Genomic DNA, 27995 nt, shown 5'->3' on the forward strand with positions numbered 1-27995 from the left:
AAATATAACATTGTAATGTCTGTCGTTCAGGGGACTTCCTGCCAATATCCAGCTGGATGTGGATGGAGACCGAGAGACGGAGCGGATCTACTCGCTCTACAGCACGTACATGGCCAAACTAGTCAAGATGCAGGGTGAGTCAGAGAGTTTGAGAATATTATGGTTGAGAACATTATAGTGAGAATGAACATGATAGTTCATGTATGATGCATCAGCGCGTCTCATCTCTCCATCCAGAGGCGTGTGGCAGTAAGTCGGTGTACGACGGCCCTGAGCAGGAGGAATACTCCACGTTTGTGATCGACGACCCGCAGGAGACGTATAAAACCCTGAGACTCGTCATCTCAGCCGTACAGACACTGGAGCAGCAGCACATGCAGTACAAACGAGACAAGTTCAGGAAAACCAAGTACGGTAGCCAGTAAGTATCGCTGAACCATTGTATTTATATAGTGCTCTTCACAATACACATGCATTTCAAAGCAGAAAATCATTCTGTTAATGTTTATAATATCTCAATATCTTCATGTTTTAAAGTTGCATTTAACAGATTAGAGCTGGACGATAATATAATTACATTTTACCACAAAAAAGAGAATTTGGCAGTTGAGATTTGATATATAGAATATATATCACTTAAATAGAAACATTTATTCTATTCTACTTTATCCTCACATATATGTTTTTTTTTTCAATTTTACATATAGAGCTTTGCGATAATACAAGTTTGAGTCAAATTACTAAAACTAAAATAATGTAAAGATAAATAAAAATAGAAATATTTCAAAACAAATAAAAATGGTAAAACACATCAGAAAAGCACAACAAAATAATGATAAATAGAAATATAAAAAAGCTAATAAAATGACAAAAAACAACAAAATTACTAAAACAGAAATATAATTTAATTATTAAAGCTGCAAGCAGCGATGAACGGGCCCTCGCCATCTGCGCAGTCGCCATCCCGATAGCATCAGGAAAACGGTGCCCAGTTGGTACATGCATTCACAGTAACCCTCTGCCAGTTTGGATTTAAAGTTTACAGCATTGAAATGGTTACACTTTAAAATCAACACACAGACACATACACACAATATATACAATTTTGCCTTCAAGTTTCATTTGTTAACATTAACTATATTAGTTAACATGAACAATAATTAAATAGCATTTATTAATGTTAATATTAAGCTAAAAAAAAGTATTCATACATTATTAAAATGTAAATTTGTATCTTTTAACATTAGTTTATGTACTGTGATATAACATGAACATGAACACACAGGTCATGTGGGTATACAGCAATAGACAATAAAGTGCTATATAAACGCTTCATTCTTTCAAAATATCTTTAAAAAACAAGTTGAGTATTGTAATGGGGCGATATATATATAACTCATCTTAAAATGGAATAATTTTCAGATGTTTTGAACAGATAACAGCAAAGTTTGTTTTGTTGTCAAAGTTTCTCTTGAAATTGTTAATTATAATTTTATATTCAATAAATAACACTATGAAAATAACTGTCTAACAATGAAGATAAATCGCTCATGCTATTTATTAATTATTAAAAGTTGTATTTTTTAAATCTTTTGCTATGTGACTGCATAGGACAAGTTCATGGTACAGTTCAGTAAAAAAAAAAAAAAAACTGCAAAAAACATACAATGAAAGAGTTAGTGACATTTTATAGAACCATAAAAAAACTAATAAAAACAAGCACATAACAAAATTACTAAAACTAAAAAAATAAAGATAAATATTAAAAAGGTAATAAAAATGACAAAAAACACATAATATTACTAAAACTTCAAAATAAAGAGAAATAGAACCATAAAAAACTAATAAAAACAACAAGCACATTTTAACAAAATTGTAAGAAAATTACTAAAAACTGAAAAAAAAAATCATCAAATTCAAAATTTGAATACATACTATGATAGTATATAAATAATACTAAAATAAAATAAAATTGGATTTTAAAATAACATTCGGACATACTGATTAACTTGTTGCATATAATTCCAAGTCATTGTTGGTCATTCTGACGTCCCTGTTTCGTTCTAATGTGTCACATGTTTATGTTCACAGGGAGCATCCAATCGGTGACCAGAGCTTCCAGTGCTACATCCGCCAGCAGTCAGAGAGCTCCACCTACTCCATCTGACCACGCCCACCGCAGACTCTGCACGGCCTCCACTAAAGCGGTCGCATCTCAGACCGGCAGGAAGGCGGCCACAGACAAAAAGCTAAACCTCTGGTGTTTTTATACGATTTTAACCAATCAACAGCTTCCTCCGAACGGCGTGGGCCGCCGCGCACTTTATCCGTCACACGCTCCGGTGGACGATGTACTGTAGCTCCAGCTCCGGCACGTTTTAACGTTTAATGATGTTTTTAAGCTAGGAGGCGAGCAGATGTCCTCAAGCGGTGGATGTTTTTATAAACGGAGTTTTGGACCAAAGGACAGATCCCACAATCCTTTGCTTTGACAGGGTTTTGATGGCGGACGCGAGGCCTGCGGCTGAACCTGTAACCGTGTTTTCAACTCGTATAGCTCTGTTTCTGCCTGCTCTTCCCTCCGTTCACACGCGTCCAGTATTGACTTGTGTCGTCACGCCCGCTCAAGCGGCGCTGCATTGTGGGAAACGTGTGGTTTGGTGTGTTACGGCATGCAGACGTCCTCATCCCAGCCGTTTCCAGCATGCGGCGTGACGCTGAACCGCTTTTTGATGGTTTGTGGGTCCAGCCGGGTTCAGCTTCACATTTGTGTTTTTATACTTTCTGTTGTGTCTCTCGTCCTGGAAGTTCACTGCTCTGGTTACAGTGTGTGTGTGTGTGTGTGTGTGAGCGCATGAGTGTGGTTCATTGATTAATTATGAATAATAACTCCCAGTTCATCATATCACACTTTATAGAGATGTTTGATATGGATCTGAGTATTTTGATGCATTTCATGAAACCTGTCAAGATCATGTCCTGCTTAAATTTCACCCTAAAATCATACAAAAAGTTTTGGATCAGTAAGACTTGTAAGGTTTTCAAAGAAGTCTCTTCTGCTCATCAAGGCTGCATTTATTTGATCAAAAATGCAAAAAAAAATAATAATATTGCAAAATGTTATTATAATATAAAATAATGTTTTATATTTTAATATACTTTAAAATAGAATTTATTTGTGTGATACAAAGATACATTTTTATTAGATGTTACTCTAGCCTTAAGTGTCACATGATCCTTCAGAAATCATTCTAATATGCTGTTTTATATTGCCAAATATTTTTTTGGAACCTGTTAACGAGTTAAAAAGAACAGCATTTATTCAAAATATAAATCTTTTCTAACAATGTAAATCTATGCCTTCACTTTTGATTAATTTAACACATCCTTGGTGAATAAAAGTATTCATTTTATTTCAATTAATTTCTTTCAAAAAAAAAAAAAGAAAGAATACAAATTTACTGACCCCAAACTTTTGAACAGTACATTGTGAGAAAACCTTTTTATTTGTTAAGGAATCCTGGGGGGAAAAATCACCGGTTTCAACAAAATATTAAGCAGCAAAACTATTTCCAACATTGATTATAAATCAGTATATTAGAATGATTTCTGAAGGATCATGTGACACTGAAGACTGGAGTAATGGTGCTGAAAATTCAGCTTTGTATCACAGGAATAAATTACATTTTAAAATATATTCACATAGAAAACAGTTTTTTAAATTGAAATAATATTTCACAATATAACAGTTTTTTCTGTATTTTATTTTATCAAATAAAAGCAACCTTGATGACCATAAGAAATGTCTTTGAAAACATTAAAAGTCTTGCTGATCCCAAACTTTGGGTGTGACCCTGGACCACAAAGCCAGTCATAAGGATACATTTTATAATATTTTGATTTCTATGTATGGTTTGTTAGGATAGGACAATATTTGGCCAAGATGCAACTATTTGAAAATCTGGAGTCTGAAGGTGCAAAAAAATCTAAATATTGAGAAAATCGCCTTTAAAGTTGTCCAAAAGTTCTGATATATTTAAGATCAAAAATTTACAAAATATCTTTATAGAACATGATCTTTAGTTAATATCTCAATGATTTTTGAAATAAAAGAAAAATGTATAATTTTGACTCATACAATGTATTTTTGGCTATTGCTACAAATATACCCGTGCTATTTAAGACTTGTTTTGTGCTCCAGGGTCACATACTAATATATAATAATATACAAATATTGTATACTATAAAAAATAAATACTGTTTCAGTGCTGAAATTTATTTTACAAGCATTAAGATATTTTCAAGAAATTTTCTAATTGACATTATTTTAATGCAAAATATTATACTGTAATGTACGCTCATTTCTCCCACAAATTAAAAAGATAATTGTGATTTTTGTCCTACAGTTCAAATACAATCCAAGTTATATTTCACAGTTCTGACTTCAGAATTAGAGAAAATTCCAGAATTTATCTTTTCAGTCAGAAAAGTACTGATGCTTCGTATTCTTTATAGGGAAAATCACTGTTGATTTTGATCTGATTTGGGGTGAAACATGAGCTGGAGATCTACACCTGTATTGTTTTGTTGGTATGGTGTTGTATTTTTGTTAAAACACGGTTGTTGTGTTTCTGTACGTCCCTCGGTGATGCATGTCTCAGTGCTTAGATATTTTAAAAAAGCCCCGTTTTTTGCCCAAATGAATTGCTATTTATTTTTGTATCACAGAATAATGTTTTTGTGAAGTAAAAAAAATCGAATCCAATCTAAGAGTAATCCAAGCGCACAGTATAAAGTATGCAATAATGTCACCTATGAGTAATTCTCCTGTAATTGATGAAGGACAGTGTGTCCAGACCAGCCCACTGAACGAGACACACGTGTTTCTTTTGTCCAAATGAAGGCAATAGCAACCAGATCCGTGTCTGAGTCTTTATTCCTAAAAACCAAACAGAAAACAGATGAAAAACGTTAAGATACAACATTGCTGTTTTCAGTGTTAATGGATTTTATTGCTCAACTAATGCATTCACAGGAAAGTTTTCTTGCTCAGAAGTTCCTCATGAGCTCAGATGTTTCTCCTAGAACATCTTTGGAGAATCAAACTGATGCAAATGAGTCACTGGTTTGTTTAGTACAGTAAGCTTTCACATGAATGAGCGTTTGATGAGAAGTGACGTCATGTTGAGGTGCAACAAAGTAACAATGTTTCTAAAAATAACGCCATTTTCAATGTAACACTGTTGCAGTACTGAAAGCTGCTACTTTTAGACATTAAGATCTTTTTTTTAAATGTTAGACTTTTTTTTGTTTGTTTGTTTCATTTGTTTGTCCAGTGAGTCAAAACCGCAAACGTTTTTGAACTGGATAAATAAACAGGTTAAATATTTATCAAAAAAACAAAATCAGCTGTAATTCCTGTTACATAATTTCCCTCAGTGTCCATTCGCCTGCCAGAGCGCGTACACCCGCTGAGGGCTACTAGTTTACCCATGGTTAACCCTTACTGGCCAGTCATGAGTTCGCTCTCGCTGCGCTTCTGGCCGAACTAGAGGAACGTGAACAGGAAGAATCCAAATCCAGTGTTTGAGTTCGCATCCGAAGCGGAAGTTTCTGGAGTGAGCGACCGAATCGAAGAGCGGGAGCATGAGGAGGCTGTCGGCGGCGCGGAGCGGCTCTCTGCTCGGCCTCGTGTTGCTGCTGCTGCGTGCTGAACTCTGCGGGTCACAGCGATGTGAGTAAAACAGATCAACGAGATCAAACTAGCGACATGAAAACATTCACTTTACCAACAGCTTACTGTCACAAAGTGATTAAACTGTTACTTTAGAAACCGTTACTCTGATCAGCCGTTTGTTGAGCAGTGTTTACCTTTACATTTACCACAGTTTACACCAAAACATAGTTACTTTAGTTGGTGTTACTACCAAACTGTGGTAACTTGATATTTATCTCTGTCATCAAATAAGAACTGAATCAAAATGACAGTCTTTAAAGCACATCTCACATTAATGTAATGTGGTTTTATATCAGAAACAACTCTGGTAAATATGGTGGTAGTTTGGAGGAAAATGTACCATGGTCAATTTTTGCAGTCTATGACATGAATATGATTAAGGTACTTATTTTTAGTTAAAATGAAGTCACAGAGTGGCAAAAATGACTATTTACAAACAGCTGGAACAATGTTTCAAACTAGTGTTTTCAAAATTAACAGTGTTTACCAAGTTACAGTGTTGCAATGTTTATAAAAGTAACTAACAGTGTTTACAAAATTAACAGTTATTTGTGAGCCTGGACCACAAAACTAGTCATAAGGGTCATATTGTTGAAACTGAGATTTATACATCATCTGAATAAATAAGTTTTCCATTGATGTATGATTTGTTAGGATAGAACAATATTTAGTTGAGATAAAACTATTGGAAAATATGCAATCTGATGGTGCAAAAACTTAAAATATTGAGAAAATAGCTTTTAAAGTTGTTCAAATGAAGTTCTAAGCCATGCATATTACTTATCAAAAATTAGGTTCTGATATATTTACGGTAGGAAATGTACTAAATATCTTCATGGAACATGATCTTTACTTAATATGCTAATGATTTTTGGTATAAAAGAAAAATCGATCATTTTGACAATGTATTTATGGCCCTTTTTTGTTGTTTATGAAAGTAACAGTAACAATGTTTCTAAAAATGACAGAATTTACAAAGTAACAATATAGCAGTGTTAACAAAAGTAACAGAATTTACAAAATAAAAATGTTGCCATTTACAAAAGTAACAGTGTTTCTAAAAATAAGTGGTAAAAGGTAACTGTTTAGGAAAAAAGATTTATATTTATAAAAACTTTTTATAATAAAAAGGTTTGTGAAAGTAACAATGTTTCTAAAAGTATCAATTTGCAAAGTAACAATATAGCAGTGTTCACAAAAGTAACAACATTTACTAAATAAAAATGTTACCATTTACAAAAATAACAAGGTAACAGTTTTTTGTAAAAATAACGTATTTACAAAGTAACAGTGTTCAGAAAGATAACTGTAACAGTGTTTTCAAAATTAACAATATTTACAAAAGTAACAATGTTTACAAGTAACAGTGTAATCAGTTTCCTGCAGATCAGATTACATTCTAACACTTTACAGATAGTGACATATAAAGTGATGTGAGGATGTGTAATACGGCTGTTTCATTCATACTGTGTGTGTGTGTGTGTGTGTGTGTGTGTGTGTGTGTGTGTGTGTGTGTGTGTGTGTGTGTGCGCGCGTGGGTGTGCAACTGCCCTACATTACAGACTGACAACAGATAGTTCAAATCAATAGTCTTGTTTAACATACACCGTGTTGTAGTTCATCTCAAACTCTTTCAGTGTTGAAGAGGTTTATTCTAGAAATGTTCTCTAGTAAGAGACTCCGGCGGCGGCACGTGGGGAAATAAATCCCTGCGTAACTCCACTGACCCGCACAATGAAGCCATTTGATTGAGTTAAAGCTGATGTTCATGAAGCTGACTCATTTTCTGAAGTCTAGTCTCTTTAATGTACTTTAGCAGTACCACAGTACATTGATATAAAACATAATTACACTCCATGGTACTTGAAATCAATTGATATATGTAGGCTAGCCTGATTAATCAGAAATATTGGCTGATAATGGTATGGCAAGCCATTTTAGCCTAAAATATACCATGCGCTACTCGTCGTAATTGCAGTTTTACTAGTAACAATTCAATTAGAGAAATCTACAAATGAATTTTTTACTAGTCATATGTCTCCATTGACTTCCATTCATTTGTAATTACAGAGCTCTACAACAGAATTTTTACTAGCAAGAATTTCAATTAGAGAGCTCTCTAAATACATTTTTATTAGTAAGAATTCCATTTAAAGAGCTGTTACTAGTAAGAACTGAATTAGAGAGCTTTTTAATTCAATTACAGAGCTCTGCAATTAAACATATCTTTAATGTGTTTTTTTACTAGTAAAAATTAAATTAGAGAGCTCTGTAATTGGAATTATTACTAGTAATAGTTCAGTTTTAGAACTCTGTAATTAAAAATGAATGGAAGTCAATGGAGACATATGACTAGTAAAAATGAATTTGTTGAGCTCTCTAATTGGAATTGTTACTAGTAATAATTGAATTGGAGAAATCTCTAATTATAATTGTTACTAGTAAGAACTGAATTAGAGAGCTCTTGAATTCAATTATAGAGCTCTGCAATTAAACATATCTTTAATTTGTTTTTTACTAGTAAAAACTGAATTAGAGAGCTCTGTAATTGGAATTATTACTAGTAAAAATTGATTTAGAGAGCTCTCTAATTGTAATTGTTACTAGTAAAAATGCAATTACGAAGAGTATTCTTAGTCTATTTTAGGCTAAAACGGCTTGCCATATAATGGCACATAAGTCAGTGTAAAAATACACTGCAGAAAATGCTTTTCTAGTTTTGTTTCCAGCCAAAATATCTAAAAATTCTTAAAACAAGAAGGATTTTCTAGACTAGTAAAATTTATTGTCTTGTTTTCAGAAAAAAAAGTGCATTTTAGCTTGAAACAAGCAAAATAATCTGCCAATGGGGTAAGAAAAATAAGTTTGAAATAAGATTTTTTTTCTTACCCCATTGGCAGATTATTTAGCTTGTTCTAAGCAAAAACTCACTTAATTTTGACTTGTTTTTTTCTGAAAATTTTTTTTTACTTGTCTAGAAAATCCTTCTTGATTTAAGAAGTTTTAGATATTTTGGCTGGAAACAAGACAAAAATCTAAGCTAGAAAAGCATTTTTGCAGTGTAGAGTCTGTTTGTTGTGAACACATTGATTGGTATTACCATAGTGTTTGTGGAAATGCCATGTTAATTGAATGGCTCTGATCTGATGTGCTCTCTCGTGTCCAGTTCTCCCACAGAATAAAGCATCTCAGTTCCTGCTGCGACACAGACGTGCAAACACTCTGTTTGAGGAGAGCAAGAAAGGAAACCTGGAGCGCGAGTGCATCGAGGAGCTGTGCAATAAAGAGGAGGCGCGAGAGATCTTTGAAAACAATCTGGAAACGGTGAGTTGCGTCAGCGATCGATGCTCTCTGATGTTTGTGTTGCGATCCGTCACGCCGTTGACCGTGACATTGACCCGTCGGCCGTGTGCGTGCCGTCAGTCACGTGAGCTCTGTGGCTGGAAATGAATCACTACATGCTTTATGATATCTGTGAATAATCTCATGATTATATTTGTTCTCTGCTTTTTCCAGGAATATTTCTATCCCAAGTATGTTGGTAAGTTATCATCATTATTTTTGTGCAAATCAACACTGACAGTGTCTCTGAAATATGATTGCAAAACTCACTGGAACTGAAGCTGATTTGACTCTGACCCACAAAAACAGACTCACAGTCATTGTTATTTCTTTTTTTAAACAGAAAATCACTTTGTATAATTAAATACAATTATAAAATTACAAAACCACTATACAGGTGAACAGACTAACAGATACTTCTCCAGTTGATTAATTACAATACAATATGGTTTTTCTGAAATGTTCTGTTTAAATATGCAAATGAGGCTAATCTAATTAAATATGCACTAATTTGCATGCATTTCTAGAACTGAAAACTGAACATTGGGTAAAGCTAAATTCATAATTCTTGTTTGATTTTGCTGACGTATTAAAGACAAAACCAGTCATTAGGGTAAATGTTTTATTTAAAATTTGAGATTTATGCATCATCTGAATACACTAAAGCTAAATAAATAAGCTTTCCATTGATGTAGGGTTTGTTAGGATAGGACAATATTTGTCCAAGATTTAACTATTTGAAAATCTGAGGGTGCAAAAACTCAAAATATTGAGAAAATCGCCTTTAAAGTTGTCCAAATGAAGTCCTTAGCAATGCATATTACTAATCAAAAATTAAGTATTTTCTAATATTTATGGTAGAAAATGTTTCAAACAATAGCAGTATTTAAGTTACAGTGTTTTCAAAAGTAACTAACAGTGTTTACAAAGTTAACAGTTATTTGTGACCCTGAACCACAAAACCAGTCATAAGGGTCAACTTTTTGAAATCGGGATTTATACATCTTCTGAATAAACAAGTTTTCCATTGATGTATGGTTTGTTAGCATAGGACAATATTTGGCTGAGATACAACTATTTGAAAATCTGCAATCTGAGAGTGCAAAAACTCAAAATATTGAGAAAATCACTTTTAAAGTTGTCCAAATGAAGTCCTTAGCAATGCATATTACTAATCAAAAAATAAGGTTTGATATATTCACGGTAGGAAATTTACAAAATATCTTCATGCAACATGATCTTTACTTAATATGCTAATGATTTTTGGCATAAAAGAAAAATTAATAACTTTGCCCCGTGCAATGTATTTTTGGCTTTTTCTACAATATATATCCATGCCACTTAAGACTAGTTTTGTGCTCCAGGGTTACAAATCAGAAAATACTGTCAACAGACAGAAAACAAACACATTTTTACCATGTTTTTAGCAGTAAAACATTGTTTAAATCAATGTAAGTGAAATATAAACACGCCTTCAGAATATAGAGAGGAATAAAAATGTAAGAGGAATGAAATCTACAAATGCAGATAGATAAAGTGCAAGAAAAGAAACACTTAAATGTGAATTTGTTTTCTTTCCTCTAGACTAAAATAACAAAATGGATGCAAAATGTGCCGAAAAATTGACTAGTGCATGAAAAAAAATTGGTTTTGCATGGACAACTAGGAAAAAAGTCTGACCTCTGTGATTGCCAACAAGGGTTGTACTGAGTCTTGTTTTGCGAAGAAGTCAAATACTTATTTCACTCATTAAAATAAAAATCGATTCAGAACTTTTTGGAAATGCATTTTTTTGTTGTTATTCTGTCTCTCACTGTTCAAAAAAACCTAGCATTAAAATTCTAGACTGATCATTTCTTTGTCAGTGGGCAAAGTGTACAAAATCAGCAGGGGATCACAAATGTATTTACATGAGTTTATAATTAGTGTGTATTGAGTTGAGCATGATCAGATGGACTGAAGCGTGTGTTGTTTTGTCTGTAGTGTGTCTGGGCTCTCACCGCGTGGGCATCAGTGATCCAAACTCTGCTCCTGGAATCCCTCAGAATCTGCGCACCTGTGTTCAAGGTGAGTGGTGTTATGCAGTCTGTGTTAGTGTTGGGTTTGTCAGTGTGGAGTGTGTTTGAGCTGCTGTGTGTTTCAGAGATCAGTAACCAGTGTCTGCCGCTGCCGTGTCACACGGAGGGTTACCAGCGCTGTGTGGACGGTCAGGGCTCCTTCACCTGTGTGTGTAAAGCGGGATGGAAGGGTCAGCGCTGTGAGCAGGGTGAGATCAGATTCACCACTTCACTACTCGTACTGTAAATATGAACCTTTCAGGACTTGAACACATCGTGATGACATCGAGGTCATGGGTTCGATTTCCGAAGAATGCATGAACCGATCCAATGTAAACCTTACATAAATGTGACCCTGCATCACAAAACCAGTCGTAAGGGTCCATTTTTTGAAATTGAGATGTTTCATCTAAAAGCTGAATAAATAAGCTTTCCGATATTCAGCTGAGATACAACTATTTGAAAATCTGGAATCTGAGGCTGCAAAAAAAACCACCCTTTAAAGTTCTTAGCAATGCATTTTACTAATCAAAAATTAAGTTTGGATATATTTATGATAGTAAATTTACAAAATATCTTCATGGAACATGATCTTTACTTGATGAGTCAATGACTTTTGGAATAAAAGAACAATTTATAAATTTGACCCATACAATGTATTTTTGGCTCTTGCTACAAATATACCTGTGCTCCAGCATCACATATTAACATATAATAATATTATATACTATAAAAAAATAAATACTGTTCCAATACTGAAATTCATTTGACAAGCATTAAGACATTTTCAAGAAACACATTTAGCCCCAAAATTAACATTATTTTAATGCAAAATATTATACTGTAATGTATGCTTATTTCTGCCACAAATTAAAGCGATAATTGTTGTTTTTTGTCCTACAGTTCAGACTTTTTTTTGAGTTTATGTCTTGCAATCCAAGTTATATTTCACAGATCTGACTTCAAAATTGCGAGAAATTCTGATTTTCGTCTGATTTGGAGTGAAATATGAAATCCAGACCTGTATTGTTTTGTTAATATGGAGTTTTATTTTTTTTTAAAACATGGTTCTTGTGTTTCTGTTCAAGTTTTGATATATTTACGGTAGGAAATCTACAAAATATCTTCATGGAACATGATCTTTAATTATTATCCTAATTATTTTTGGCATAAAAGAAAAATTGATCATTTTGAGCCATTCAATGTATTGTGAGCTATTGCTTCAAATATAGCCGTGCTACTGAAGACTTGTAAAGTTTTGTGCTCCAGGGTCACTGATGTAAATAATGGATAGGTTAGAGCACCACCTACTGCTCAGAAGTTAGCTCTGGTAATGCACAGATGATTATTACTAGTATTTATAATTATTTGATTGGCTTACAGATATTAATGAGTGTGAAGACCCAGAATTCCCTGCGGGCTGCAGCCAAACGTGTCACAACCTCCCCGGCAGCTTCATGTGCAGCTGCGAGAAGGGCTACTACACCCACGACAACGTCCACTGCCACGGTGAGGGTCACCGCACAGGTCACAGGTGTCAGAGGTCAGAGGTCGGCGCTGGCTTCACGTCTGCCAGACGAGTCTGAGCTCCAGCGGCTCTTCCAGGAATCCTGGGATTTTCCTGTAAAAGAGAAACACGATTCCATCCAGCTGTGAGGTCCAGCGTTCATATTAAACCACACACACACACACACACACACACACACACACACACACACACACACACACACACACACACACACACACACACACACACTTAAAGGTTCATTATGTAACAGTGTTTTTAAGCTCATAAATCATCAGACACCGTTTCCCTTTGGCAGAAACAATGTTCCTGTGAGTTTATCTGCAGGATCCACAGTGCCGTGTGTGTGATTGTGTGGTTTGTGTTGCTGGACGCAGGCACTCCATGTTAGAATAACAGTGATGAAATCACGCCGGTGGAGTTCTGGGAACGATCAAAACACAAATCTGGGACTAGATTGCAGTTCTGTTCTGTTCTGTGCGTGCTGGGATCCTGGTGAAGGGGGAATGTGTGATTCGTGGTGTTTTTCAGTCACTATCTGGTGCAAGTCAAACTTGTTTGAAGTGTTGAAGCAGAAGCGTTTAGATCAGAAGGTGTTTAGGTCATGAAAACATCACTGAGAAGTAATGATGCAAGTTATATAATAATATTACTTTTTCCGAGTAACTAGTAAAGTAACGCATTACTTTTTAATTGACAAGAAAATATCTGAGTTATTTTTCAAATAAGTAACGCCAGTTATTTTCCCCCATTTATTGATTAAAAGCTCTCCTGTCTCCATGTTGAGAGAAATTGTGAGTAAGATGTTCCTTTAGTTCTAGAATAAATGTGAACATGCATTAATTCATCTCACTCACTAAAAAACAGATCCAGTGTTCTTCAAAATGAATAAAAACAATGAAATTCAAGCAAACCTACAATAATTAAATATGTTAAATAATACAAATATCCTTTATGTATTTAATCCCATTTTATTAACCGATGTCTTTGCTGCCGACCTTCGATGATCCGATTCATCCATACTAATAAGCAAAAATTACTCAAAATAATCTAACATTTGTTTTCCTTTTTTTTATTGCTGAAGAGTTGACATTTGTTCTTCTGCGGTCTACTGTACAGACAGAGATTTACTTTTCTCTAAGCCTGAGGCTTTTGGTGCGAAAAGGCTTTTACGTTTGACAAAAATAGATTTTTATATTAAAAACAAACAAGCAAGCCCTGCCCAGATTTAAAAGTAACGCAAAAGTAACGTAACGCATTACTCTCTATCAAAAGTAACTAAGTAACGTAATTAGTTACTTTTTTTAGGGAGTAACTCAATATTGTAACGCATTACTTTTAAAAGTAACCAACTCTGATGAGAAGTGATGCTGTAGATTTGTTCATTGTATTCAGATTTAATTAATTATTTATTTAATTGTATGTATTTATTGATATTTATTAAGACTGGCTTTATTTTCAGGTTGTTGGCAAAGCAACATTTCTTGTTTTCATTAAAGTTAAACTGAGTTGCTAAAATAACTAAATAACTAAATATATCAAAACAATAAAAATATATAAATACTACATAGACATCTTAAAATAAATAACTAATAAATAAAAACGAAACAAAATGACTAAAACTGATTTAAAAATTAAAAACAGAAAAAATTCAAAATATAAACAAAATGTATAGTAGCATCTAAATGATTCTAAAATAGCAAAAAAAACATTTTAAATGTAAAATAGAAACAGTTATTTTAATAAAAATGAAAAATTACTAAAAGTTAAAAAATAATAAAAACATACAAATAAAATTTTATTCAAAATAGGAACAAGTATAATATGAAATAAAAATAATATATAATAATAAAAGACGTCAAACATCAAAACTTAGACTAAAAATTTATAAATAGTTTTTATATGATATATGATATAATAAAATTAACTATTAACAATTATAAAAACACAAAACAAAATTACTAAAACTTAAAAAATGAAAACACATTTAAAACATGAACAAAAGTATAATAGCATCTAAATGATTCCAAAATAAAAAATAATTTTAAATGTAAATTAAAAACAAATAACAGCTATAAAATTAAACAACAAAAAATGACAAAATTCAGTAAAATCTAATAAAAAAATATAAAGTCTAAAATGAGCTAAATCTATAATAGAATACCAATGATACTAAAATAACACTGCTGATGTTTGTATATTACAGTGTGTTTGTGAATCTGATGGTGTGTGTGTGTGTGTGTGTGTGTTTCAGATATCAATGAGTGTATCATGTACCCCAGTGTGTGTGTGGAACCTTCCAAATGTGTCAACGTTCCGGGATCGTTCGAGTGCCGCTGTCCGCTGGGATACAACTACAACATGAGCTCACACCAGTGTGTTGGTGAGACCATAACACTTCTTCATTCACTGTCCATACCTTCATCATCATCAACCAATGTGTCATTCCATCACTGCCTCACCAACGGATCCTCTGTGGTGGATGGGTGCCGTCAGAATGAGAGTCCAAACAGCTGATAAAAACATCACAGTAATCCACACCACTCCAGTCCATCAGTTAACATCTTGACAAGACATAAGCTGAAACACATCCATTATTAAAATGTTTTTAACTATTAACAATTCTGTAATCCAAAATAACACTTCCTCCAGTGAAAATGGTCTGGTCTGAATCAGGAGAGAAATCTGCACAGATCAAGCTCAGTTTACAAGCCAAAACAGCTCTAAACAAATATGCGGCTGGATTTTGATGTGTGGGACAACAGGAAATTGACTTTTTCACTAGAGGAAGTGTTATTATGGATTATGAACTCGTATTTTAGTTAAAAACATCTTGGTGGATTTGTTTGGACTCTCATTCTTATGGCACCCATTCACTGCACACTAAAATGTATTCACCCTCAGGTCATCCAAGATTAGGATGAGTTTGTTTCTTCATCAGATTTGTAGAAATGTGTCATTCCATGCTCCTTGCTCACTAATGGATCCTCTGCAGTGAATGGGTGCCGTCAGAATGAGAGTCCAAACAGCTGATAAAAACATCACAATAATCCACACACACCTCCAGTCCATCAGTTAACATCTGGAATAGACAAAAGCTGAAACAAATCCATCATTAAAACATTTTTAACTAAAACACAAGTCCATAATCCATAATAATGCTTCCTCCGGTGAAAAAGTGGTCTGGTCTGAATCAGGAGAGAAATGTACAGATCAAGCACAGTTTACAAGCCAAAACAGCTCTAAACAAATGGAGGTGGACAACAGGAGATGGACTTTCACTGGAGGAAACTTTATTATGGTTTATGGACTCGTATTTGAGTTAAAAAAACATTTTGATGAATGGGTGCCGTCAGAATGAGAGTCCAAACAAATCCATCATTAAGATGTTTTTAACTAAAATACTATAATCCAAGTCTATAATCCATAATAATGCTTCCTCCAGTGAAAAAGTCCATCATCAAAATCCAGCCGCATATTTGATTAGAGCTGTTTTGGCTTGTGCAGATTTCTCTCCTGATTCAGACCAGACCACTTTTTCACTGGAGGAAGCATTATTATGGATTATGGACTCGTATTTGAGTTAAAAACATTTTAATGATGGATTTGTTTCAGCTTTCGTCTTCTCAAGATGTTAACGGATGGACTGGAGTGGTGTGGATTACTTGCTCTCATTCTGACGGCACCCATTCACATCCACTGGTGAGCAAGTGATGCAATGCTTGTTGGTTGATCTGTTTGTTTATTCTGATGTGATCGTGTGTGTGTCTCCATCAGATGTGGATGAGTGTGAGCAGGACGTGTGTGAGGGCGAGTGTGTGAACAGCGTGGGGAGTTTCTCGTGTCACTGTGACGGACGTAAAGGTGTGAGACTGGCAGCAGACGGCCTTCAATGTGAGAAGATCCCCGAGTGTCTGGATCTGTACGACTATAAGCATGAGGAGATGCTGTATCTGGGAGAGCAGTTCTCCGGCGTACCCGTCATCTACCTGCGCTTCCGTCTGCATGCCGACACCAAGTACGACTCCTGGTTTTTCTGTGTTTATGAGGAATGATGGGATAGCTGCAGTAACTAAACACTGGCAGGTTTCCAGTTCAGGAAGTCTAGCTGTGTCTGATTGCGCTATTATTGAAGACAGTTCCTGATAAAACGCAGCTGATATAATATTTAGTTTGACCTCCTGAAGTGGATGAACACCATTTTCTGAAGGTTCTTTAAATCTTTTAACTTTAAAAGTGTTGTTTGGTTAATAGATAAGAATCTGTTGTTATTGCTAATTAAAACTATTACATCATTTCTGTTAAGGCGAGACACTGCAGGTGAATAGGGTAAAAAAAATGTACTAATAGATATTACCTTACTTACTATGTTGATTGATTACATTGATAATTGCAAAAAAAAATTCTATTTCAAGTTTTCTAAGATGTTAGGTTATAATATGCAAATGAGCATGATTTAATGAAATATGTGCTAATTTGCATACATTTCTAGTACAAAAATCTAAGTCAGTTTCAAAATTCTTGTTTAATTTGTTTGACATATTAGAGTCAAATGTTTTTATAGAGGGAATAAATCTAATTTCATCACTCCATAATTCAGAAAAATGTTTTTGCCTGCAGTGTCTCCTCTTAAATGAAAAAAATCTGAAATAAATTAAAGTATTGGTTGAAAAACTTTCTCTTTAAAAATGTAATTGTAAAGTTTTGTCCTCTAACTGAAGTTTGGTCTAAGTTTAAAAAAAAAAAAAAAGTAACAAATAATGACAAAAGCATGTTACAAAAACATTAAAATTGACTTCAAACAAATATAAAAACAAAAGCTAATTCAAAATATAAATGGTATTAGAAAAATAATAAAATCAAATATTTTTCTAATTGAAATAAAGCTCAAATAAAATAAAATATATTTAAATATTAATACATATTAGATAAAACATTTACATTTAATTTAGAAATGTTGGCAATTAACTGAAATAAAATAAGTTTAAGTACAAAAATGATTAGATGTAATTAAACTAATCTAAATATAAATATAAAAAAATAATAATAATAAAAATTGAAAAGCACATTAAATTACTAAGAATTCTAAATGATTAAAAAAACCTGAAAATTTCAAAACAAAAGCTAATTCAAATATAAATAATACTAAGGTAACTTCAGAGTGTTGTAATGTGTATTTCTTCCCGCAGGTTTGCAGCTGAATTTGATTTCCGCACGTTCGATCCGGAGGGAGTGATTCTGTACGCCGAATCTGCGCAGGACTCGTGGTTTATGTTGGGTTTACGGTCCGGACGCATCGAGGTCCAGTTTAAGAACGAACACTCCGTCAAAATAACCAGCGGAGGAAAAGCCATCAATGACGGCCAGTGGCACGTGGTGCGTTTAAATCAAACGTCAATTATAAATGATCACAACTGTGTCTCAAAAGACCTGCTACATTGTTCTAACAATATTTACTTATATTTGTACCTAATCTGAACGCTGGATAAATAAGCTTTCCGTTGATGAATGGTTTGTTAGGATCGGCTGAGAAACAACTTTTTGAAAATCTGGAATCTGAGGGTGCAAAAAAAATTAATATTGAAAAAATCGTCCAAATGAAGTTCTTAGCAATGCATATTACTAAATTTTAAATTTTCTATTAATTTTTGATATTTACGGTAGCAAATTTACAAAACATCTTCATGGAACATGATCTTCACTTAATATCCTAATGTTTTTTTGGCATGAATGCAATATATTTTTGGCTATTGCTACAAATATACCCATTTTACCTAAAACTGGTTTTGTGCTCCAGGGACACATTTTATAATCTTTTTTAAATTTCTGTTAAAAACAACAGAATAAGAACAAGTAGAAGTTACCAATCAAATGAAATCAGCATTAACAAAAGTAATTTGTACTACAGAGGTGGCACAGAAGAACACAAAATGAGGCTCAGAGGTGGCAAGAGTCAAATTCATAAATTTGTGTTGAGAATAATGTTTTAAGGGGAGACACAGCAGGCCAAAACACAAAAAACAAGTTTAAGATTTTGGGCTTTTTGTTGTTCCATAAAGTGTTTTTTCAGACTAGTGGAAAGAAAACACCTGAAAGACACTGTTAAGTGTTTCTTCTCTAGCACTTTATCTATTTGTGTCAATAGATTTCAATTACAATACAGATTTTTAAAGGCCATGAGTTTTTTCTCCTACACTGAGCCATAAATATCATCACATTTTATTCCTGTCTATGACGGTTTTTACTGAGGGTTTTGTTCATATAGAATTTGCTTGATTTTATACAACAGTATAAAATAGTAAAAAATGTAGTGTCTCCTGTCCGTTCTGTCTAAGTTTTATCTGAATTATGGTGACGAAATGAGATCCAAAATCCTCTCTGTATCAAAAAAATTAAGAATTTTGAAGAATTTTAAACCTAACATTTTAGAAAACATTTTATCAAAGTAATCAATCAACTGAGTAAAGATCATGACGATTAGTTAATTTTTTTTAGCCTGTTCACCTGCAGTGTCTCGCCTTAAATATAAAAATTCTAATATAGAAATACTAAATGATTTAAATAACTGAATGAAACCAAACCTGCAAGTAGGTGGCGACTAGTTGCTGATTTAATTACTGAATCATTCATTCGATTCATTCGAACTAGCGAATCTGAATTACACTTTGTTCATTACTATCTGTCAGAATAGTGGTAGTTTTCGAAAGTTTATTTGATCAAAAATACAGTAAAATTGTGAAATATTTTTATAATTTAAAAGAACTCTTTTCTATGTGAATATCTATTCAAATGTAATTTATTCCTGTGATCAAAGCTGAATTTTCAGCATCATTACTGCAGTCTTCAGTGTCACACGATCCTTCAGAAATCATTCGCATTTGCTGATTTGCTGCTCAAGAAACATTTCTGATTATTATCAATGTTGAAAGCAATATTTTTGTGGAAACAGTGATGCATTTTATTTTTCAAGATTCACAGATGAATAGAAAGTTCAAAAGAACAGCATTTAAATGAAACAGGAATCTTTTGTAACATCATAAATGTCACTTTTGATCAGTTTAATGCAGCCTTGATCAGTAAAAATATTAAAACAGTTGTGCTGCGCTAGTGTGTACGATGTGGTGTGTGAACTGTCCTCTGTGTCTGTAGATCTCGGTGGAGGAGCTGATGGGAAGCATCAGTGTGAAGATCAGTAAAGAGGCGGTGATGAGCATCAACAGTCCTGAGCGTCTCTTCAGCCCCGTCAATGACAAACTGGAGACCAAAGTGTACATCGCCGGCCTGCCTATTCGCAACGAGAGCCTCATCAAACCGGTCAGTGCTCGCAAACAAAGTCAGACATTAAAGATTTACAAAACCTCACAAATCAGTTGATTTCAAAGAGTTTTTGGTTTTGTTTGTGGCGCTGCGGATCAGATCAACCCCAGGCTGGACGGCTGCATCCGCGGCTGGAATCTGATGAACCAGGGAGCGTCTGGAGTGAAGGAGGTGATTCAGGGGAAGGAGAGCAAACACGGTTATGTCTTTGTGGAGAAAGGCTCGTTCTTCAGCGGCGGAGGCCTGGCGCACTTCAACATCGACTACAGTGAGTTCAGAACGCTTACTGGAACATTCACACAGAAATACAATTAAAGAGCTTCTGTAACACATCCGTTACTACAGAAGATTCCCTTTGAACTTGGCTTGCATTTTTGCACTGTGTAAGTGGAGTCAAATGTGTTTCTATAGTGCTTTAAACTGAAAAATCCAGATCATTTCAAAGCAGCTTTACAGTAATAAACAGAATGAGTTGTTTATGTTGCAGAATTCATCAGTTATGCATCAGTAACCGCACAAATGATGTGTGTTGTCCTTGGATGGGTGAATGATGTGTGTGTTTTTCAGGCAGGATGGATCGCTGGTCGCTGGATGTTGTGATGAGCATCCGTCCGTCCAGCAGCACCGGTGTGTTGTTTGCTCTGGTCAGCAATGGCTCTGTGCCTCTGTCGGTTGCGGTGGTGACGCGAGGACCGGACGATGCAGTACGTTTTTAAGGACTCTACACTTAAAATAAATAACTTAAAACATTTAAGAGCACAGTCAAAATTTCAGGAGCACCTTCTAATCAATAATCTAAGAATCTGATTAGCCTTCCCATTATGAGGTGATATTTGACTCCTTGAAGTGATTTATAGGGTTTTTTTTTTTACCTTTGTACTGTAATAACATTTTTCTAACTTTATTAAAGATATGTCATCTTTTGTCAAATTTCATATTAAAAAGTTATATTTGTGACCCTGGGCCACAAAACCAGTCATAAGTGTCAAATTTTGTGTTAATTGAGATTTATACATAATAAATAATAATTATAAATAAATAAATAAATCTTTCAATTGATGTATGGTTCGTTATGATAGGGCAATATTTGACTGAGAGACAACTATTTGAAAACCTAAAATCTAATTATTGAGAAATTTCCTTTAAACATTATCCAAATGAAGTATTACTAAACAAAAACATAAATTTTGATATATTTACCGTTTTATTTTTATTTTTTCATATTTACAAAATTTACAAAATATCTTCATGGAACATGATGTTTACTTAATATTCTAATTATTTTTGTCATAAAGGGAAAAATCAATAATTTTGACCCTTACAATGTATTTTTGGCTATTGCTACAAATATACCGGTGGCGCTACTTAAGACGTAAGGTTTTGTGCTCCAGGGTCACATTTTATGAGCTTTTTAACATTTCTAAATAAAACTACAGAATAAGAACAAGTAGCAGAATTTGCCAATCAAATGAAATCAGTATTAAAAATTAAAAATTAAATTTTGCCCAGAGGTGGCATGAGTGCTGTCAAATTCGTAAATTAATGTTTTAAATATAAAATTTGGAATATAGAAATATAAAATGATTTAAACAACTGAAAAGATACTTTAAAAATTAAACTGAAAATGCCAGTAGGTGGCGGCAAATCACTGATTTAATCACTGAGTTATTTGTTCGTTTGATTCGTTCAAACGTCTGATTTATTCAGGAATTAAACAAGTGACTGTCTTTATGAATAGAAAACTGATTGACTCACTAGATTTGTTTAAAACCGCACGTTGATTCATAAACAAAACACTGCTGTGTTTGAATGGAGATGCACTGTGGCTCAGTTGTGACTGGTGTCAAACTATTTTTGACGACAGAATGGAGCAAAATCAGGCAATAGTCTTATAGACAGACAGTGTCACTTAATATTAACTTCTTGTTAATTGAACTGTTGTATTAAATCATTATCTCATTAACAGCTGATCTCACATAGTTCTGTTACAATCAACTCCGCTCTTTCCACTTCACAATCAATCTCTTATTTACAGTCTCTCTACACTCTTGTTTATGAAAGGATTGGTGCAATATGTGTGTGATACATTACTCTATGTTACAAAAACACATAGAAACCTTTGATTCTCCCCTCAGTGCAAACACAAATAAGCTGATCGGGTCAGTCGTTCTGATGCTCCGACATATTCTTTTATATATTTTTTAGTTGCAAGCAGTAGGTTATTGAAATGGTCGCACTGTAGAGCCCTTAAACTAAACTCACACGTGTGTCTCTGTCTGGTGTTGCAGGATCTGCAGGTGTTTGTGGATCACATGTGTGTGGCGACGCTGCAGTCCATGATGCTGTGTTATCCGGACCGCTTGATGGTGGAGATGACGGTGTCAGCCGACGGGCTCCAGATCACGGCAAACTCCTCCAGCGTGTCCTACGGCGACAATGAGACCCTCAGCGCAGCTTTGAGCAGACTCTCCAGCGCCATGCAGGACCCTGTTCACACCTACATCGGAGGACTGCCAGGTTACTCAGTTTCTACTTCACTTTAACCTCATTTGTGACCCTGGACCACAAAACCAGTCATAAGGTTACATTTTAGTTATAATATAACTGAGATATATTTCAATAAATAAGCTTTCTATTGATGTATGGTTTGTTAGGATAGGACAATATTTGGCTGAGATACATCTATTTGAAAATCTGGAATCTGAGGGTGCAAATAAATCAAAATACTGAGAAAATCACCTTTAAAGTTGTCCAAATTAAGTTCTTAACAATGCATATTACTCATCAAAAATTACATTTTGATAGGTTTACAGTAGGAATTTTACAAAAAATCTTAATGTAACATGATGTTTACTTAATTTCCTAATGATTTTTGACATAAAAGAAAAATCAATAATTTTGACCCATACAATGTATTTTTGGCTATTGCTACAAATATACCCCAGCGACTTAAGACTGGTTTTGTGCTCCAGGGTCACATTTATGTTTCTGCTAATGGATGATCACTAATATAATGGTGCAAGTGATGCCAAGCAGTGCTGGGGAAAGTTACTTTTAAAAGTAATGCATTACAATATTGTGTTACTCCTTTTAAAAGTAACTAATTATGTTACTTTTAATGGAAAGTAGGGCGTTTTGTTACTTTCGAGTTACTGGTAACACTTTACAATAAGGTTCATTAGTTAACATTAGTTAACATGAATTAATAATGAACTGCACTTATAAAACATTTATTAATCTTAATCGTATTAATCATTTACTAATACATTATTAAAATCTTGTTAACATGAACTAACACGAACAAACAATGAACAACTGTATTTTCGTTAACTAACGCTAATGAAGATTAGTAAATACAGTAACAAATGTGTTGCTCATGGTTAGTTCATGTTAGTTAGTACATTAACTAATGTTTAACTAATGAACCTTATTGTAAAGAGTTACTTTTGCATTACTTTTTAAATTTGGGCAGGGCTTACTTGTTTGTTTTTAATATAAAAAGTTCTATTTTTGGCAAAAGCCCTTTGACACTAAAAAGTGAAATGAAAAAGCATCAGGCTGAAGAAAAAGTACGTTCATGTCTGTACAGTGGAATGCAGGAGAAAAGAAGTTCAACACCATTCAGCAATAAAAAAAATGAAGCACAAATGTTAATCTGAAGAAAATTTTGCTTATTAGCTTGGTTGAATTAGATCATTGAAGGTTAGCAGCAAAGACATTGGTTAATAAAATTAGATTTAATGCATAAAGGATATTATTTATCATTTAATTCTTGTCAGTCAATAAATGGGAAAACAAAGTAACTGGCGTTACTTATTTGAAAAAGTAACTCAGATGTTTACTTGTCAATTAAAAAGTAATGTGTTACTTTACTAGTTACTTGAAAAAAGTAATCTGATTATGTAACTTGTGTTACTTGTAATGCGTTTGATTTCCGGGAACACAAGAACAATCAAAAATTATATGAATGTTGTTATAGTTTGGAACAAAAAAAACATTTTCATTACTTCAACTAAAATAAACATTTAAAAGAAATAAAATACAATGGATGAAAAACATTTGTCATTAAAATAACTAAAACTATAAATGAAATAAAAAAAAAAACTGCATAGTCTCATTTAAAACTAAAATGTCAAACACACAACAAATTATGTAAAATAAAAAATGAAAACAAAACATGATTTAAAATGTATATGAAAACTATAATAATGTCTCAGTGACAATAAAATAACACTGGTATGTTGCATTGGATAAAATGCATCTGCCAAATGCATAAATAAAAATAAAAAACAAAAATTACTAAAAACTGATATAGACTATTTAAAAAAAACAAAAGAAATGAAAATGACAAAACGACTAAATTATTCAAACTTGAACTAAAATTATATATATATTAACACATAAAATCTCTGAAATATAATAATACTGTTGAACTATAGGTTATCATATTACCTGGTAATGCATAAAAGAATAATTCAAATAAAAGTTATTAAAAACTACATAGGCATACTTACAGGGTTCCCACGGGTCCTTGAAATCCTTGAAAGTTTGTAAATCTGAAAAAAAAAAAAACTCAAGACCCTGGAAAGTTTTTGAAAATGAACATATACAGATACATGTCCTTCAAAGTGCTTGAATTTTTTGTGCAAGACATTTTTTGGGAAAAAATTCTATATTATTCCATCTGGTCTGCTTATTTTGCTAAGACTTTGTGGCTTATGTATACTAGCTTGCTTGATTTACGTTTACAAGTAGAATATCAGATCTCTGTCATATGGCCAAAAATAAATGCATTGTATTAAACCTGGAAATTCCTCGAAAGATCCTTGAATTTGAAGTTAACCAAGGTGCGGAAACCCTGACTTAACCCCAACCAAATTGGTAAAACGTGAACTGAAATTAAAATTGAAATAGAAAATAAAACCTAATTCAAAATATCAAAATCTATAAAAAGTATCTAATGATGCTAAACTAACACTGGCTCAGTTTGATATCTCAGGGTTTAGAACTGTAGTTTATCATATTAACTGCATAAATTAAAAAAATAAAATAAAATGACTGAAAACTAAAAAAAGATTTTAAAAAATTGACAAACGCTACAAAATGACTAATATTATAACTTAAGGCAAGACACTGCTGGTGAATAGGGTAAAAGAAACGGACAGTTTTCACCTTACTTACCCAGATGATTTACATTAATAATTGCAAAAAAAAAAAAAAAAAAAAAAAAAAATATATATATATATATATATATATATATATATATATATATATATATATAAACAAGTTTTCTAAAATGTTAGGTTTTAATATGCAAATGAGGCATTATGTAATGAAATATGTGCTAATTTGAATACATTTCTAGTACCAATATATACTAGATTCTTGTTTAATTTTTTTTTTACATATTAGAGTCAAATGTTTTTACAAAAGGAATTTTGGGTATCTCATTTTGTCACTCCATAATTCAAAAAATACTTAGAACAGACTGAAAACTATATAATTTTTTTACAGTTTTTAAAATGTATTAAATCAAGCTTATTATATATGTGACCCTGGACCACAAAACCAGTCATAAGGTTAAATTTTACAAAACTGAGATGTATACATCATATGAAAGCTCAATAAATAAGCTTTCTATTGATGTATAGTTTGTTAGGATAGGACAATATTTGGCCGAGATACGTCTATTTGAAAATCTGGAATCTGAGGGTGCAAATAAATCAAAATATTGAAAAAATCACCTTTAAAGTTGTCCAAATTAAGCACTTAACAATGCATATTACTAATCAAAAATTACATTTTGATATATTTATAGTAGGAATTTTACAAAAAATCTTCATGGAACATGATCTTTACTTACTTTCCTAATGATTTTTGACATAAAAGAAAAATCTATAATTTTGACCCATACAATGTATTTTTGGCTATTGCTACAAATATACCCCAGCGACTTAAGACTGGTTTTGTGCTCCAGGGTCACATATATGAACAAATCCCTCTGTAAAAACCTTCAGAACATAGACAGGAATAAAAATGTAAAGTCTAGTGTGTGTAAGTGCTACTGAAGTGGAGATTCATGGCTCAGTGTAGGAGAAAAAATCATTTTGAGAAAACAGCCTTTAAAAAAATGTATTGTGATTGAAATATATCGAGCCAAATAGATAAAGTGCTATTGACTTTTGGGTGTTTTCTTTCCATCAGTCTGAAAAAAAAAAAAAAACTTTAGGAAAAAACTAAAAGCCCAAAATCTCAAACTTGACAGGTGCATGAAAAACAGTTTTTGCCTGCAGTGTCTGCCCTTAAATAAAAATGTAAAAAATAATTTAAAATATGAATCAAATCTACAGTAGTGGTCATTTTCAGGCTTTAGACCTGCAGTTAATGATGTTAACTAGTGCAGTTTTAGTGCAGATTGCCTCACTAACAGCAGCTGGTCAGCACTCCTTCACTTCCCGGCATCTTATCAGCTTCATCAAGACATAAAGTCAATAAATCTATCAACAGTGGCATCTTGTGATGGTTTTGGAGCTCTATCATCAGATGAACCTCTGAATCAGGAGACGCTGGTGTCTGTCAGGAGCAGCTGCTTCTCATTCATCATCTTAAACGTCTCCGAACATTAGTCGATGAAGCTTTAAGTTTGTAGAATGAATGTGTGTGGTGTGTGCAGATCTGCCGCTGTCCGTCAGTCCCGTCTCTGCGTTCTACCACGGCTGTCTGGAGATGAGTGTGAACGGGCAGCAGCTGGATTTCGACGAGGCCGTCAGTAAAGACAACAGCATCAAGTCTCACTCCTGTCCTCCTGTTTCCGCCCCGGAGCCTCCGTCCTCCCAATCCCAGCCCTAGATAGAAGGTGTCGTCCAAACCTGAAGCAGGGACACGTGAGTTCCTGTCCGATGGCCTGATTCTGGGCTGTTTTGCATTGATCTGCTCATTAGTCCACTGATGACTAACACTAATGACAGAGCCTTTATTTAAAGACGCCTCTCGTATTCACTGCAGTGTTTTTATTGCTGACCTGTGTCTTTAATCAGGTTTTTACTCTCAGTATCTTGTATATAACACACTAATTTGAGTTTGAGTGTGATGTGAATATGTGTAGGTGGATGTTGAACACTAGTGACGCATTAATTGTTGTAATAAAACATGAAATGCAGCGGCTTGTTGTTGTTGTTGTCGTCATGAAAACTCCAATCTCACCTTCTTAAGAGGCAAAATCCCGTCTTAGTCATGAATGAGAGCGTTTAACTCTCTAATTACCCCTTGGCTTTGAATTATATGTGGCCCTGAGGAAAACCAGAAAGTAGTAGGTCAGTTTCACAATAAGTTCCCAAAGTATGGATGGGAGAAAATAAAATAGTGGTTTTGCAACGTGATATAAACTCACAATTCTGTGAACATATGTGACCCTGGACCACAAAACCAGTCATAAGGTTAAATTTGACAAAACTGAGATATATACATCATATGAAAGCTCAATAAATAAGCTTTCTATTGATGTATGGTTTGTTAGGATAGGACAATATTTGGCTGAGATACATCTATTTGAAATCAGAAATCTGAGGGTGCAAAAAAATCAAAAAGACTGAGAAAATCCCGTTTAAAGTTGTCCAAATTAGGTTCTTAACAATGCATATTACAAATCAAAAATTACATTTTGATATGTTTGCAGTAGGAATTTTACAAAAAATCTTCATGGAACATGAACTTTACTTAATTTCTTAATGATTTTTGGCATAAAAGAAAAATCAAAAATTTTGACCCATGCAATGTATTTTTGGCTATTGCTACAAATATACCCCAGCGACTTAAGACTGGTTTTGTGGTCCAGGGTCACATATCACATCTCACATTATATTATATCTCACAATTTGGAGAAAGAAAGTCAGAAGTGAAAGTTTATATTGGACAATTCTGACTTTATAACTCACAATTTTGCATTTATATCTCACAGTTCTAAGAAAAAAATCATAGTTACATAGTGTCTAGTTCTATTACAGAATGCATTATGGTC

The 27995-nt window shown here is 33.5% G+C and overlaps 2 protein-coding genes across 5 annotated transcripts in view; both read left to right on the plus strand.

The window, feature by feature from the left end:
• rasa3 (RAS p21 protein activator 3) overlaps positions 1-2342 on the plus strand; it is a 61201-nt gene extending 58859 nt beyond the window's left edge. For all 4 annotated transcript variants that reach the window (XM_073841899.1, XM_073841900.1, XM_073841901.1 and 1 more), the window contains 3 exons: positions 31-134; positions 238-421; positions 2092-2342. In XM_073841899.1, coding sequence (XP_073698000.1) covers positions 31-134; positions 238-421; positions 2092-2167 — 364 coding nt within the window. In that variant the 3' untranslated portion in view covers positions 2168-2342. The remainder of the gene's footprint in view (positions 1-30; positions 135-237; positions 422-2091) is intronic.
• Positions 2343-5381: 3039 nt separating this feature from the next.
• Positions 5382-27048, plus strand: LOC141336004 (vitamin K-dependent protein S-like). Its single transcript, XM_073841512.1, has 14 exons — positions 5382-5734; positions 8904-9061; positions 9254-9278; positions 11063-11146; positions 11223-11345; positions 12520-12645; positions 14916-15044; positions 16439-16679; positions 17851-18037; positions 19811-19975; positions 20078-20246; positions 20546-20682; positions 22267-22495; positions 26652-27048. Exons 1-14 carry the CDS (start codon positions 5647-5649, stop codon positions 26825-26827), a joined length of 2037 nt encoding a protein of 678 aa, XP_073697613.1. The 5' UTR covers positions 5382-5646; the 3' UTR covers positions 26828-27048.
• Positions 27049-27995: the final 947 nt, after the last annotated feature.

Source organism: Garra rufa, chromosome 6 (assembly GCF_049309525.1).
Source record: "Garra rufa chromosome 6, GarRuf1.0, whole genome shotgun sequence".
Classification (NCBI taxonomy): domain Eukaryota; kingdom Metazoa; phylum Chordata; class Actinopteri; order Cypriniformes; family Cyprinidae; genus Garra; species Garra rufa.